Below are 16,525 nucleotides of genomic sequence, written 5' to 3'. Positions count from 1 at the left end.
CGAGTGCTTGTAGATCCCTAAGAACTGCAGCAAAAAAGGAGATTGATACCCACAGTGGCTAGTATCAGGTTATCAGAGCTTGAAACTTTTGAGACAAGCTGGGCTGTGTGTACGGTAAGGCAGAATCCTATACCCAGCCACAGGAGGAAGATCAAGGTGGGTTTGCCAGAAATCTTGCACAGCCTTCTACTGGAAGGTTGTTTTCTGCCCTCCTGGGGTCCCACCTTTCCTCCTTCAGCCAATCAGGGCAGTGGGTAGGGCTTTCTTATTCTAAGTGAAGTGCCTCAGCTACATGAGCCACAGCTCTCCAACAAGCTGGTATGAAGAAGTGGGCAAGCTAGAGGAGGTGGAATCTCACTGACATTTAAAAATAATGTTGAGGTCATCCCTAGAAATTGAACATTCGGAAGCAAACTGTTGAGTACCAGCACTTCCAACTCTCTTCTCTGCCAGTTTCATATAGGCTACTGGAGATGGAGAAGGCTCGGGTGATCCTTGGAAGCAAACTTGCTGGCATTCAAAAAATGCAGGAAAATTTCAACATTGCAATTTTACACACATTCAAATGTTGCTATTGAAATTGTTAAGTCCTAAGGCATTAACAAGTATCTGCATACCAAGTTTTCTCCCTCTTTTTGCACTTCAGGAACAGAGCATTCCGATAGTATCTAGGAACAGGGTGAATTTAAATCAGAATGTTAAACTTTGTTTTTGAAAAACCTTTCCTCCTTCCTTCTTAACTTCACAGGGGAACTGCCTAATGCTAGATCAAGGTGTTTGTTCATGTAGCCCAGGGCGGCCCAACTTTTCAAGCCAAGTAGGCCACAGGAGTACTTGGACACGGAACCCATGGGCCACAAACTTTGAGAAGGCAGTGCAATATATGGTGGGCGGGCATCAAATGTTGCTGAGGGCCGCCAAAAAAGGTATTGACGGTTGTGCATTTGACCACCCTGATGTAGCCTGTGTTGTCTCCTTTAACTAGCAGCGGTTTTCTAGAACCCTCAGGCGAAAAGACTTTCCTCACTTGCTATCCAATCCTTTTACATTAAGATGTCAGTAACTGAACCTGGGACCTCTGTGCAAAGTCTCTGCTCTACCACTTGAGCTAGGTTCAATTTTGGCACATCCCTAAGAGAATGGGCAAGTTGGAAAAGCTGGAGAGCATCTGGCACAGAAGACTGTTTGGCTCTTGCTTCCTTTTTTCTTTTCCTATTATGTATGTGGGAGGAACCTGGATTAACACATGATCTTGTGTGACACATTTCTGTGGTGTTCCATTTTGAAGGAGATACTTAAAATATATCTGCTATGTCACAAATGGAGTCTAAGCACTATGGAAAACATTGACAATTTAAACTGGAGGTAAGTAATACTTTCAACATGGAATTTTTTTCTCTTGTGAGATTGGCACAATGCACCCACCTCAGCCAATGAAGCAAGAGTGCTGCATATAGGAAATGGCTGTCAAAACCCACCCTTGGAGACGACCACGTAAACTTTAAATGTTTACGCTGCAAGATCCGCAATGAGAAATGCAGAACTGAGAGTGCCTAGTCTCAGGGAAAAGCTAGAAAACAAGAGTTCATAAAGTGTTTGATCTGCGACTGAGAGGTCTAAATTGATGATAATATTTGGAATGGATATTTAAGATAGCTGTTTGGTGGAACTATCTTTGGTAACAGCAAGTAGCCTGAGAGGTTGGTTCAACAAATTTTTCTACCTAAATTTTTTCATTAGGTTTATATGAAAATTCAATTATGTTTAACAAAATATTTTTAACTGGGTAGTGCTTGCAAAGCAAAATGTCAAGAATAATTTGGTTCAAACGTGGCTAAAACAACTTTTCAGAATATTTTATTTCTACCTTTGGATTTTTGCTTACAATTTTTACAAGACACGGGGACCTTTCTTCTAAAGACCTTTCCCCCAACTTCTTGTAACATGAACAAATCTTGGTTTTCATCTTCTTTATTTACTTACAGCTCTTTTCAAATGCATTTTTAAAAATCGTTTCAGATTTGCCCTCCTGAGGGTAAAAGCACACATTAGAAATTGTGGGTTATGATCGTTATGAGCAGGACCATGCATCTGTTTTTTTAAAAAAGCGACAACTCAATACTGCATCAGTATACCTAGTGTTGGTATCTAATAGTACAGTCCTATGTCTACTCGGAAGTAAGTCTAATGAGTTCATTGGGCTTTCTTCCAAGAAAATTGCTATAGGACTGCAGCCCAAACCATCTGCACTCCAGGAATTGTGTACACAAATTAAGTAAATGATAACTTGCTTATTTCATATAATACCATTTTTCTTCTGCTAGCAGTGGGAAGACAGAGGCAGACACCTGTACAAGGCACTGGTTTCTAGAAGTGCTCAGCTACTACTTGCCCCAATTTCAGAAATGTGACCAACCATTAGCCATACACTTCAGGCCTCTCTCTTCATTAGTTTGGTTCAGATGTAATGCCCAAACCAAGAAAAGTAGTAAGATTTGGTTCAGAGGTAATTGCAAACAAACAAACAAAAAGAGCTGCAAGATCCTAGCCCTCAAGCCTATGGCTACATTAAGATGGAATGCCAAACCACGCTTTACATAATCGTAAGCCTTTAGACTTATTAATACACCAATAGGAGCACAGGGTGGCCTAAAGCTGCAAATAAAACAAATATTGCTGCCAGCAGCAGCAGCAGCAGCATACTACCTTGTGAATTGCAAAAACTCAAGTTTGACCCCAAAGCCTGGGTAAATAAAAGTATTTTCAATTTATGTTAAAAGATTTCTCCTGTAGGGACCAAACAAATATCCCATGGGGGAGAGTTCCACATAGAGAGTGTTGCTGCATAAAATACCCTTTCCTGAGTAACTGCACTACTGACTGCTCCCTCCTTCCCCTCCCCCTTGCTCCAATTTCCTCCTGTACTTTGTTCTTTGTTAACTTGGATTAAAACAACCATATTTTACTTGCAAGCCAGAATGAGAAACCATGGTTTGATTATAATCTCTAGGTCTAGTTTGCAGGAAATCTCTTAATTGCCAAGAACCAGAAAGAACAAGAAGAGGGGGTAAGTAACTCGCACCCAAGGCTTGCTCATGAAACGTATAACCATAGTTTGGCATTCTATCCAAAACACACCTGTAGGGCTAGAAGCTTGCTGTTTTCTGCAAAGTTAAAAATGAGATTCTCAAAGACGCTGAAATCAGCACCCACTGATTTCAATGGTGCAGAAGTACGCATAGCTCTGCCAACGACTAGTGTGCCATCTCCCCATGGAGAACTTCTTCCTCAAGAGTCACTGTGACTTGGCACTCCATTGGTCTTTCGGCACCCCTTTACCACCAGGCCCAGCACCCTCCTGCCCATGAAGCCGGCGATGCTTGGCAAAATTGGAAGAGTTATTGAAGCGCCGGCAGCACACGGCACATTCAAAGGGCTTCTCCCCAGTGTGCAGTCTCCGGTGAGTGGCCAGGGCTGAGCTCTGTGTGAATCTCTTGCCACAGACAGCACACCCAAAGGGCCGTTCGCCCGTGTGCACCCTCAGGTGCTCCTTCAGATCTGTGGCACGGCGGAACTGCTTGGGGCATGCAAAGCAGAGGAAAGGCTTGGAATCGAATGCTGACTGGGAGGGCTGATCATAAGGCTCGGGATCTTGGAAAGGAAAGCAAGGTGCAGAGCCCCCCTCTTCCCAGTGCTGAGCGGTGATTCTAAACTCCTCTTGTAAGGAGCCATGACCAGGAGATGTGGAAATATCGTAAGGCAGAGAACATGGCTCAGGGCTCTCCAGTTCCCAGGGAGATACACCAGCAGGCATGTCTAAGGGAGAGCATCCTTCAAATCCCCCCCTTTCGCTTCTTGTCTCCAAATCGGTCTCTTCCCAATCAGGACAGGACCAGACAGACACTTTTGCTGCTGTGAGAGCATTCATCTTCCCTGGGGCTTGAAATGCCACCTCTTTCTGCTTGTTGCTGCTGCCATCTTGCCTCAGCAATCTGAAGTGGCCAGCACCATTTTGTCTGAGGTCATGGGCAGCGATTCCATGGTGGCCATTTTGTCTTGGCGCTGAGGTGCTGAGGCGCCTGCTTGGATTCAGTGCGCTGACAGGGCATTCCCCTCTGCCATTCTGCTTTATGTGGGCACCAATGCTCTCCCCACTACTATGCTTTGGGCCCTTGAGGTAGTCTTCATTTGTTCTCCTTACTAAACAGCCCACAACTCCACTCTCTTGACTCAGTTTGTGGCTACCAGCTTCCAAAAGGCCTTTCCCACAACTGCTGTTGCCTAACTGTAGCTTGCCATTGTGGCTGCCGACATTATGCTTCTGTTCTCCCTGAGTGTGGCTTCCCTCTGCTCTATTTTGCCTCAGGCCTATAGTGGGATTTTCACCACCAATGTACTTTTGGCGTCTGAAACTGTGGCCATTTTGCATCGGTCCCTGGCCCGTGACACCATTTCCCCCCAATCCACCTTTGCTATCGCTTGCCTGCCTTAAAGCCTTAGAATGGCTACTTTGCCTCAGTTCACGGTTAGGGCCACAACTAGCATTATCTTCCCTTAGTCTCATTCGCTTGAAATGGTCCAGATCATCACCAGGTTGCCTCAGGCTGTTATCCTGGCTAAAGCTGTTCACATAAGGGCTGTTTGGGTCATGGCCTCTCTTGTTCTCGACTTCCCTCAGTTCTTTGACGACCTGGCAGCCATTTTGTCTGGGTGGCAGGCCAGGGCTTATACTGTAGCCACCTTGCCTTTCCGCCAGCTGGCTCAACTTCTTCTCAGGTAGGAAGACACAGTCCTTCCCATCGCCTGCCTTGTCGCCGTAGCCAAACGGCTGCCCGTGGATGCGCTGGTGCTTGCGGAAGTTGGAGCCGTTGTTGAACGACTTAAAGCAGATGCCGCAGCGGAAGGGCCGCTCACCGGTATGAATGCGCATGTGGCCAGAGAGCACCGAGCTCTGAGTAAAACGCTTGCCACAGATGCCACAGCCATACGGCCTTTCGCCTGTATGCACCCGCTCATGGTCGCGTCGGTCTGAGGCCCTCTTGAAGCGCTTGGGGCAGAAGGAGCAGCTGTACGGCCTCTCGGCAGGGAAGGACAGGGCCTCTTGGTTGCCAGGCAACCATGCCCGGGGCTCGATCAAGAGACTTTTGCAGCCCTGGCATTGTGGAGCCTGCCCTTTGGGCCCAGCAAGACTCGGCAGCTCCTCCTGGCACAGCGGGCAGACGGGGGGCAATCCTGGAGTTGCCTCTTCTTTCACTCTAACCAGCTGGATTTCCATTAGCGAGTCCACACCAGCAGAATGCCTGCTTCACAGCATCTTCCCCTGGAAATAGCAGGAAAGGCAGAGATGTAAACAGAGTGGGTAGGGTGGGCAGATCAAATAGCCAGAGCTTGAATTACACAGGGAGCAGTAGAGGCCTGGTTTCCTTACCTATTGCTTTTAGAAGGCTGAAGAGGAATGAGATGATTTGGCTAAATCTTGAAGGAATCAGGGAATGGGGGGTTGTGAATGTAATTCACCTCCCTTCCCTAACCCAAGCACACATGCTGGTTTCATTCAAGTAAATTTCTACTCAACCTTTCTACCTAAGAATGCCCAATGAGATTAAAAGCAAAATATAAAAGCAACATCAATGTAACCAAATTAAGCTGGTCAGTTGAGAACAATATGAAAACAAGACAGCAGCAGTCAAAATAGTGAAGGAAATAAAAATCCTCCAATTAAACAAATGTCAGCTGGAATTGACCTGTCTTAAAACTGATGGCAAAAAAATATCAGAGGAAACACCAGAAGGGTCTCCTTGGGCAGACAATTCCCCAGACTCCATGTGTCCACAGAAAGATTCACTCTTGTGTGATCCCATTGAATTTCTTTGTTTGTTTGTTTATGCGTTTTTACCACTTACGGTACATATAAACCATAAAATATTCATCATTATTTCTTATCCTTGGACTTCCCAGTCTAACTCTCCATGGTGTTCTAGGTAGTCTTTTGTCGACTGCATAATCTATTATTCCACCCATTTATGTCTCAAATCTCAAATTTATGTTATCTGTTGTACTTATGTTCATTCCTACTTGTAGGTTAAACTGACTATTATACCCTCTAAGATACTTTTCAAAACACTTCCACTCATCTCTTATCCGTGACTCATCCTTATTTCCTAGTTTCACAGTCATAGTTACTAATTCTGTGTATTCTATCAATTTATTCTGCCATATTTCTTTCGTGGGTATCTCTTTTTCTTTCCATTTTTTCGCATATACCACTTTAGCTGTGGTGGTTGAGTTTAAAAAGAGATTGAGTGCCTTTTTCGGGATATCCTAATTGAAAGGCCTCAGGTCTTTTGGGAAAGGTTATCTTAAGGATCTTTTAAAATTCTGTATGTATCATCTCCCAGAATTCTCTAGCATACCGGTAGTTCCCATTGAATTTCAGCTAGAAGCAGAACTTACTAGGAAGCCTTTACAATGTGCTTGAATGTGCTTGAGTTGGGTACAAATACTTTAAATCAGACATCCCCAGACTTCGGCCCTCCAGATGTTTTGGACTACAATTCCCATCATCCCTGACCACTGGTCCTCTTAGATAGGAATCATGGGAGTTGTAGGCCAAAACATCTGGAGGGCCGCAGTTTGGGGGTGCCTGCTTTAAATGAATAAACAAGTGTGTCTGGTAACCCAAACTTAAATCAGACCCAAGAATGCAGGCGTCTCCCCCACATCCAGTGTGTCCTGAATTTCCCAGATAACTTGTTCAGCTCTTAGCTCTAACCCAAATCTTTCCCTGGTTTAGATTGTCTGTTCCCAGCCCCCCACCATTTCTCCAAGGAAACTTCTCCTTCAGAGACCCCATCCCGCAAAAGACCCCTCGCCCACCCAGGCGTCCTGACCACCAAGGTGACTGGCAGGACTTCAATGTTTTCAATGCTCATCCGAGGCATCCCAACTCCAAGTCTGCTGCTCCCTTCCCAGACAACCCAGGATCACTGCAGGGAAACTCCATGTGAAAAGGCTGTTTACCTCTGAATCAGAGATGCGGGTGGGGGGTGGGTGGGAAGTAAACAAGAAACGGGAGGGCCACCATCATCTTTACCCAGCCCTGCTTGTGAGCGCCTCTGGCTGGATGAGCTTTCGGCGTCGGCCTGGCCCAGAAAATGCCATCCTTTACCCTAGCACCCCCCACCTGCCCCAAATCTTGCTTTCTTACCTCCTAGGCCCCTTTCGATGGAGCCTCTGAACCAATCAAAAAGCCCAGCCCAGCGTCCCGGCTCCCGAGTTCCCCTCCCGGGCTCTTTACCAGCCCCACTCCCTCCAAGCCTGGCACCCAGCCGCCTGCCCTCCAAATTTCACCGGCCCCCTCCCTCCCGGGCATCCTGGCTGCCAGCCAAAAGCGTCCCAACCCCGTCTAGCTGCGATCTCCCAACAGATCCCGCTCGTCCTCCTCCCTGAACGAGTCCGGCTTCTTGGCGGAACCCGAGGCGAAAGAACAATAGCCCGGAGCTGGGAGAGCATGGCCAGAGGTGGAGGGCAGGGGACCCGCTGCTGGCCAGGCTGCAGGGGGCCGCGGGGAGCGCCATCGACGCTGTTCGTGCTGCAAGCCCTCCGCCCCGCGCCTCTGGGTTGACTTCGGGGTCCCTTTGTTACTCCCTCTCCCCCCACCTCCGCCTGCCCCCCCATTGGCACGCGAGTCCCCTACTCATCCTTGGCATTGCACCCGGCAGCCGCTCCTGGCCGCTGGTATCCCCTCCTCCTCCTCCAGAAAGGAATCCCTCACCTGTACCTGCTCCATCCAGGCTGGTACCGGGGAGATTCTGCAGCGCCGCCGCCGTCCCTGTGCAACTTTCCGCCTCCTTCAGGGGGAAGAAACAGTTGGGAAAACTCCCCTCCCCCTTTTCCCTCCTCCCCATCCCGAATGCGCACCTCCCCTTTAAATGCAACCAAAAAGGAAATTAAAGGGAACTGTGAGATGGCCCTCGCTTTTTGTCTGCAGTCAGAAATACAAGCAATACATGACCACTCTTTTCGCCCGCCCCACCTCCTTCCCCTGGTTTAAAGACACAGCCGCCCCGCTTGCAAAGTGGGGAGAATCAGAGGGTGGTTCTGTAATTTAGCTTAGTTCAAATATGCTTTATCCGCGGTGTAATAAACCAGGATGAATTGGAAAATTATTTCAGTACCAACTTAAAGACCAACTAAGTTTTTATTTTGGTATGAGCTTTCGTGTGCATGCACACTTCTTTTAGATTAGGGTTCTGTGCTGCAAAGCACTTTTTGTGGTTCCAAGTGCTCGTGTTGCAGTTGAAAATCGCGTTTGCATCTTCACGAGAGCATAAGAAGACCCTCCCACCTAGTCCATATCCTGTTATTTCAGTGGTGAACCAGATGCCAAAGGGAAGACCACAAGCAAGGCATGAATGAAACAGCCCTCTCCCCTTTTGTGACTGGTATTCAGAGGCACACTGCAGAAGTAGAACACAGCCATTGAGATCAGTAGCTATCTGTAGTCTCATCCTCCATGAATTTGTCTGTCTGGGTTGGTGGCTAGCACTTCATACTGTGGGAGCAAATTCCACAGTTGAACCAGGCACGTTTGCCTTTCTGGAATCTTCTAACATTCTCAGGATGGCCCTGAGAGGTTTTTCCTCCCTGTCCACTTCCCCCACCACACACACAATCCCATACAACTTCCTCATCAAAAAGCAGGTTTAGAAATATATTTCTAACATATACTATCATACCAGAATCTCAGCTGTAACAACTTTTATCTTTTCTCTCTAGACTGGGGAGCAGGATGTCATCGAACCAGTATGTACACCCTAAAACATATTCTGCACTGATGTCAGTTTGCTTTGAACAATTCTGTATGCAGTTTTTCAAAGCAGAATTTGCATTTCCAAGCACACCTGCTTTCATTCCACCTCCCCTCCCCCAAAGCAAGGTTCTGGACTGTGTGGCCAATGTATGGGTCAAGCTGGGAAAACGAGCATTTACTCTATTCCTTATTTGACCTCTGTGCTCATGTTCCTGTACCGCTTTATCCTGGTAGGCTAACATACCCAGCTTTTAAAACTAAAATAATAAGCATTCAAAATTCTCTGGAAATGCAAATGTTGGGATCATAATAAAGCAAGTTGCTGAGAAAGCTTATGCAAATCAAGTGATATACTTACATTTTATTGATTTACATATTTTGAGTACTCAGCTGGCAGATTATTGACGCATATTTGGTTTTTTTTAAAAAAAGAGTTTATAAAAGGATGCTACGTTCAGTGTGCATCCCACACTTCCTCCTTCAACAAAACCTCTTTAGAGAAAGCCGAGGCAGACCACTGAGCCATCTGTTTTGTCCACTCCACAATGCCAGGCAGCAGCAATCCATGGTTTCAGAGTGGAGTTTCTCTAAGTCAGGCATCCCCAAACTTCGGCCCTCCAGATTTTTGGACTACAATTCCCATCATCCCTGACCACTGGTCCTCATGGGAGTTGTAGGCCAAAACATCTGGAGGGCCGCAGTTTGGGGATGCCTGTTCTAAGTCCTACCTGGAGACCTCAGGGATTGAACCTAGGACCATCTGCAATGGAGAGCAGCTGCTCTACCCCTGAGCTATAGCACCCACTCCCCTTTATATGTTCAAGGAAATCAACTGACTCTCCACATCTTGAGAAAAGACCTTTTGCAAATGTCTAGAAGTTACACAGCCCAAAGGCACTCTTCTCAATCACAGCAAAGGGCTAAATTATTGCCAACGGATCTACATCCTCTCAACAAGATGGAAGTAACACAGCATAACTTTATTCGTTTAGCACACAAAGATGAACCAAAACCCCAGAGGAACGTTTTTAATTAAAAAAAAAAGGAGGAGGACACACACAGTTTAAAAATTCCACACTAAATATGAAGCAGAGGAAACATGATCCAAGAATCTCCCTGGCAAGCTTTGGAGGTACCAGGCTAGCCGATACCTTGGAACACATGCCTGTATATCGATGTCTCCTGATTGTTTCTCCCTGTCGAGGAAACAGAGATTCTATGTTTGTTAATTATTGTAGGAAACCACAGCAGTCTTATCACATACATCCCACAGGCAGTAAGTCTGGGATGAAGACCAACATTTTCTGTTGCCGCATACCTGGGGTTGAAACCCACCCACCCCATAAGTATATAGACAGTGGCCTGCAACTATTTGGGAAGCTGGTTGAAATGGTTCTAATTAGGGAGCAGAAGAAAACAAGGCCTGACCAGAGTTGATGGGTCCACACATGGATCTGATCTGGAGGCTGGACTACCAGTAGCAGCAGCAGCAGCCGCTGGAAGGAATGTAGAATCACCAACTCTGTTTCCCTGGAAAAATCTGGAGGGTTTGGAAATAAGAGACTGTTAAGGCTGGCAAGTTGGGGAATGTCCCATATTCCATCCTTCAACACCCATACTCCCCATTTTTAAAATAAAATAATAATTCAGAGCCAGAATTCATTAAAGCAGTGCTTTATAGATGGAAGGGCAGGTTAGGAGGAGCCTTAAGGAAATGCAAAAAAAAAACCCAACCCCAGACTCCTTCCAATTTTAGCCAAATTACGGTCCCCTGTAGCCTTCAAAAAGCAGTAGCTAAGGGCGCTGCTGCAACAGGTAAAGGGTGCCAGGCCCTCTCTGGCTCCCCTGTAATTTGGGCACTGCCTTAAAGAAAAAGTGACTTTCTTCCTGCACATGGAATTCAGCTGATGTTCCACTCAGCCTTCTCTAGCCTCTTGCTTATGCTCCTTCAATAGGCTCTTTATTGTAAGGGAAGGAGGGGGAGAAATTTGGGCCCAAGCGTTCTTGAGGTGGAATGTCAGGATTCAAGGCCACAGCCTCCATCGTACATCGAGTAGCCATGCAGCTGTATGAGACACTTGCAGGGGACTCAAAATAAAAAACCAAAATTAGCCAGATTTGATTTGAACCTGTCACTATATTCAATTTGAAGCCCTGCATGGCTATTGTAGAGTAAGGAGAGCTCTCTTCATGGCTGCCCACCATCTGCTCTTAATCTGGAACCAAATTCTGCATGAAAGCAAAGCACATCTTCCTAAAATAGGCATGCACTAGTTTTCCTGAGGTCTCTGTACTGTGTCTGTGGGTCGCAATGCATACATGAGAGGGCTAGCCCCTAGTAGATTCGAAGGCCAAGTCTGCAGATGAGGGTTTTTTTTAAACAGGCATGCATTACCATTCTGCATGATAGCATACCCTTCAGGCGTATGCAGAGGGGACAGTGTCTGTGCCATAATGCAGGTTCTAGGCAGGGTCTGCTGGATTCCTCCCTCCACGTATCCCCAATATGCCACAAGAACTTCTCCCTACGACACTGTGGCAGAAAGATGCTAGCAGGCAATGCTCTGTGTTGCAGAGCTCGGCCCGTGAATCCATGCTGGATGTGAGTGACCTACGGGGGCAGTGGGAACTCGGGGGGGGGGGAGAGAAAGCAGGAGGCAAAGAGTTCCCCTGCCAGGTTGCAAGGAACACAGACGGACAGCCTAGACAAGGTTCTACAAAAGGTGGTAGGTAGGCCAGTGTGTCCATACCAAGTCCTTGCGGCATGAGAAGGCAGGAGGGACCTAAGCTGGGATTTTGCAAGCTGGCTATCCGCATGCCGGATAGTTTGTGGCATAGGTGGGCGAGGTTCTCCATTCTCATTTCCCCCACACAACAGCTAGTCATTGGGCTAGCAAATGGAGAAGTATAAGGTCCGTAAAGACACAGGGAGGCATTTGCAGGCCAGGGATGCCATAGCATGGGTAGGTCCTAGATGTGCCCAGGTGGTAGATGTCTAAGGCCTGGGTGGGCAGCGAGGTTCTCGTGCCGATCCTCTCGTGGCACAACTTCAGTCTCGAAAAGGCCGGCCTTTACGGCGTCGGGAGGAGCTGCAGGCGGTGCTTCCGGCGGATGTGCCTCTGGAGGGTGTTGCGCTCCCCAAAGCGCATGTGGCAGGCCTCGCACTGGTAGGGCCGCTCCCCCGTGTGCACCCGCTGGTGGTGCGAGAGCTCCCCCGAGTCACGGAAGCTGCGCTGGCAGATGGGGCACTGGTGGGGCTTCCGGCCCGAGTGGGTGTACTTGTGGCGCTCCAAGTGGGATGTGCGCTTGAAGGCCTTGCCGCATGCCCGGCAGACATGGGGCTTGCTCTCCGAGTGGGTGATGCTGTGGCGCTGCAGGTAAGACAGGTACTCAAATGTCCGTGAGCACACGGGGCAGCTGTACACCTTGCGCAAGGACCCTCCACTCCCGCCCCCTTCCGGGTCCCCTGCCGCTCCCACCCCCTCTTCCACCAGCACTGTGTATGGCAGCCCCTGGCTGTCAATCAGCAAGTAGCGCCCCAATCGAGAGGGTTCCCCTTGTTCTGTGCCTCCTGTCCCTCCAGGAACAAGTGCCCGCCTCCCTGCTCCTGGCAGCCCATTCAATCCCTGAAGGAGGGCGCTACCAGGAGAAGGCAATGGCGGGCGAGAGAGTTTAGGAGGCAATGTTTGGACACCCCCTCCCTCACCCCCCAGCTCCAGCTTGATGGGTTGTCCCACATGGCTTGGAGGCTCTTGTGAATTGAGGGGTTCCAAGGTTTCTGGTGGTCTTTGGGGGTCTCCTATAGACTTGGAATGTCTCTCCAGCTCCATTAAGTATCTCCTTATGTGTATTCCCTTGGGTTGGAATGCCAAGTCTGCAATAAGAAAGAAAGCACATTAATTGGGAAAAGTGTGAGGGGGGAATCATATGGGTCACACAACTTTTAGAGCTGCAGTTATGTAGGGCTGCCGGTAGGGCTGGGTGATATCCGATTTTCAACATCATGATATATCACCAGCTAAACAGCACAAAATATACTGATATATTACGATGTCTGAAATAAGGATGGAGCTATGTAGAGGCACTGGCTGGCATAACGGTTTTCCCCGCATCGTGATTTTTGCATAGCGCGCGCACACACAGGATTTGTGATATATTGCCGGATCAAAAATTATGAAACAGTTATCATGATATGGACTTCAACCGGTTTTGGATGATACATCAATGTATCGCCCAGCCCTAGCTACCAGCCAATTAAAAGAGCTGTAGTGCAATTGATTTATCACCCACTTGCCTTTTTTTAAAGAAACAATTCCATTAATAAATGTAAATAAAATTAGCATATAACCAACCCTCAATATAGATGCCTTTTAGAGAGACTAATATAGCCCTTTAGAGAAGCCAAATATAGCTAGCAGTGTAATAAACAGCTACTGCTCATTGTTTAGAATAAGAGGCATTTTGAATGTTTTCTTATTCACACTTGGTACACCAATATCAGAACCACAATACCTGCACATAATTAGTCACTGCGTCCTTATTGTACAACACTACCCAACAACTTTGGTGTCTACTGATTACTCAATGGACAGCCCAATCCCACACATGCTTACATGGAAACAAGACTTTGTTCGATGCTGCTCGAGTCTAAGGCTGCAATCCTAAGCACACTTATTTGGCAGTAAATCTACTTGAATTTGGCAAACAAGCACAGGACTGGACTGCAAAATTTTAGCTGGTTCATTTATGAAGCTTACAGCTCCAGCAGATAAAGCTACTAACCCTGCAATCCTACACACATTTAATTAAGTATCGTTCCTATTGGGCATTGCGGGTCTGACTTCACACTTGCCTGGGCTGCACCTTCCCTAGATTTGGAAATTTCACACATGTTGAGTTCCAAGGAAGCTTCCTAGCAAAACCTCCTAAAGATACATACAAAGTAGCATGTGAATGCAACCTTTGTTTTTTTTCCATCTGGGGAAAGAACCAGATCTTACTGAGCTGTAGGCTACAAGCGGGTGATTCTAAAGCTCCCAACATGGTTTTATGGGGCTTCCAGCTCCCCCTGAACCTGCCTCATACTTCCATCCCCCCCCCACCCTGAGTTCCTCCTTCCTGTTGGCTTCTTCCTTATTTTTTCCATCTTTTGTCTCTCTCCCTCTCTCTCTCCCTCCTCCCCTTTCTATGTAGTTTCTGAACAACTAAAAGGGGAAAGATTTTGAATGATACATATAAACTGATTTTTTTTTTCTGGCTGTCCCATCATCATCATCACCATCATAATCACTTCCTGAATTTACCGTATATCCCACCCTTCCTCCCGAATGAGCCCAGGGCAGCAAACAGATATACAATTTAAAAACAAAAACAAAGTAGAAACAGATTAAAACATTCTAAAAGTAATTGCAATTAAAAGCATACTTTTATCCAATGTTCTAGTATGACAGGAACAGTATTCAGTGTCCAGTTTGCGGAAATGGAGTCCACCCTCCCGCCCAGTTGACTGAAAACAAATTAGTAGGGGTGTGCTTTCCACTCCAGAACATTAATTGTATTGGTTTGTTGTACAGTACTGTACTTTTTTTTAAAAAAGCATTTGTATACTAATTTGAGAATAACCCGATCAAACCCAGTGATGCTTGTTTCTGAGTAGACCTGAATAGAGCTGGTAGTTTAATCTGAAGTAAAAGTGGTGAAAATAGAAGCAGAGTGATGTTTATTCCAGATTAGTTAAGCCAGAACAAATATGTCTGTGGCTCTTCCCATCAATTCTGGCTCCATCTACTGCTAACATTTGGCCACCCTGAAAGATGACTCCTGAAGGAATGTGGTCCTCAACAGGGGGGAAAAACCCTGCCTACCCCATCTATAGCAGGTGCTGTATATACCGTGTTTCTCCAAAAATAAGACAATGTCTTATATTCATTTTTCCTCCCAGAAAAACACGGTGTCTTATTTTCAGGAGATGTCTTATTTTTTAAAATTAAGTATGGTACTGCCTATCACTATGACTTATTTTCGGGGTATGGCTTATTTTCGGAGTATGGCTTATTTTCGGAGTATGGCATATTTTCGGAGATATAATACCATCAACCATTACAGCAGAGTTAGATGACAGAGGATCTATCTAAAGCAGGCATAGGCAGATGTTTTGGGACTACAACTCCCATCATCCCTGACCACTGGTCCTGTTAGCTAGGGATGAAGGGAGTTGTAGTCCCAAAACATCTGGAGGGCCGAGTTTGCCTATGCCTGATCTAAAGAAATGCCACAGTAGGAAGATGTGATAAGATTTCATCCTCGACTCAGGCAAGGAGGGAGGAGAGGTTACATCAGGGGTCAGCAAACTTTTTCAGCAGGGGGCCAGTCCACTGTCCCTCAGACCTTGTGGGGGGCTGGACAATATTGGGGGGGGAAAATGAACCAATTCCTATGCCCCACAAGTAACCCAGAGATGCATTTTAAATAAAAGGACACATTCTACTCATGTAAAAACACGCCGATTCCTGGACCATGCGTGGGCCCGATTAGAAGGTGATTGGGTCAGATCCGGCTCCCGGGCCTTACTTTGCCTACCCATGGGTTACATGGGGAAGGAACCACTAAAAATGGAAATAACTTAGTAAACGTGGAAATGTAGTGCCAGAATCTACGTCTATACGGTAGTATCTATACACCTCTTCACTAACACCTAGACATTTGTGAGAATCCATGACCTGAGGCTGTTGGGGGGAAAGTCCTGATATTATTACACCTCAGCTATACCAAAATATTGCAAGCAATTCGTCCTGCAGTGGGAATGTGTGGTCAGAGGTGGGGTTGGGGTTCACACATCTCCTCTGACTGTCGTCCATTTCTGGTTTTGTCCAACATTCTGCCAAATGCTTCTGGGAAGCTTACAAAGCAGGGTGTTTAGAGGCATACTGATACTGAAGATCAAATTAGCCATCATAGTCATTCATATGGTCAAAGCCATAGCTGCCAAGTTTTCACTTTTCTCGCGAGGAAGCCTATTCAGCATAAGGGAAAATCCCTGTAAAAAAGGGATAACTTGGCAGCTATGGTCAAAGCTGGGGTGGAATAAATGGGAATGGCTTTGGTGGGTAGAGGTGAGGGAAGATATGGTGGGAGAGCTTTGGTGGGGTGGGTGGGACTTGGAACACCTCCACTTTTTATAGGCATCAGCTGCCTCCAGCCCCAACTCTGGGGCTCTTCCATCAACATGCTAATATAGGCCACCTGTTATGCAACAGCTTTCCTAAACTCCTAGTCTTGCAGACTTACACACAGCCTAAGGGCTGGCATCAAAATTCCAAAAGGCTTTTCTTTGCAGACAGCCAGGTTACTTTCTCTCTGAGTTAGCCCCCCTTCCTCCATATGCAGAACTGGATCCAAACTTACCCTGCTTGGGTGGCGTTCCAAAGTCTCAATCTCAACTCTCATTTCTGCACCAAAACCTCATGCCAAGGTGAGGCAGGCACCAGAATATGCCCTTTGCTTCCATCCTGGAGCGAAGTAAGCTGTAATGTCCAGGTGGAGAACAGAGGGGTCTTCCAGTCTCTGATCCAAGGCGGCAGTATTAGCTGGCAGTGAATGGCACGGATCCGAGCGAAACAGTTAGCGGCACCAATACGGGGCACATGTTGGATCGTAGCCGGCAACAGAACGTGGCCCAGGTCCAAAGTTACCATGAAGAAAGAGGAAGGGATT

At 46.9% G+C, this 16,525-nt stretch overlaps 2 protein-coding genes across 6 annotated transcripts; both read right to left on the bottom strand.

The window, feature by feature from the left end:
- Nucleotides 1-1,841: 1,841 nt before the first annotated feature.
- ZNF784 (zinc finger protein 784) lies at nt 1,842-7,931 on the bottom strand. Of its 2 annotated transcripts, none has more exons than XM_035137196.3 (2): nt 7,781-7,931; nt 1,842-5,320 (listed from the first exon to the last, which is right to left on the bottom strand). In XM_035137196.3, exon 2 carries the CDS (start codon nt 5,273-5,275, stop codon nt 3,296-3,298), a length of 1,980 nt encoding a protein of 659 aa, XP_034993087.3. In that variant the 5' UTR covers nt 5,276-5,320; nt 7,781-7,931; the 3' UTR covers nt 1,842-3,295. The 2 variants fall into 2 exon arrangements, with proteins under 2 accessions (XP_034993087.3, XP_034993086.3); XM_035137195.3 differs by having other exon boundaries at nt 7,775-7,923.
- Nucleotides 7,932-9,771: 1,840 nt separating this feature from the next.
- On the bottom strand, nt 9,772-16,356 carry LOC118095384 (uncharacterized). 4 transcript variants are annotated; one of them, XR_004693819.3, is made up of 4 exons: nt 16,217-16,356; nt 11,563-12,686; nt 10,241-10,352; nt 9,772-10,008 (listed from the first exon to the last, which is right to left on the bottom strand). XR_004693819.3 is itself a non-coding variant. In XM_035136602.3 (2 exons), the coding sequence occupies exon 2, from the start codon at nt 12,640-12,642 to the stop codon at nt 11,884-11,886; it is 759 nt and encodes a 252-aa protein (XP_034992493.1). In that variant the 5' UTR covers nt 12,643-12,686; nt 16,217-16,356; the 3' UTR covers nt 9,772-11,883. The 4 variants fall into 4 exon arrangements, 1 of the variants encoding a protein (XP_034992493.1); XR_004693817.3 differs by having other exon boundaries at nt 9,772-10,352; XR_015946687.1 differs by lacking the exon at nt 10,241-10,352.
- Nucleotides 16,357-16,525: the final 169 nt, after the last annotated feature.

This window comes from Zootoca vivipara, chromosome 12 (genome assembly GCF_965207765.1).
Source record: "Zootoca vivipara chromosome 12, rZooViv2.hap1.1, whole genome shotgun sequence".
In the NCBI taxonomy this organism is placed as follows: Eukaryota; Metazoa; Chordata; class Lepidosauria; order Squamata; family Lacertidae; genus Zootoca; species Zootoca vivipara.
This window is presented reverse-complemented; position numbering and strand designations above follow the sequence as displayed.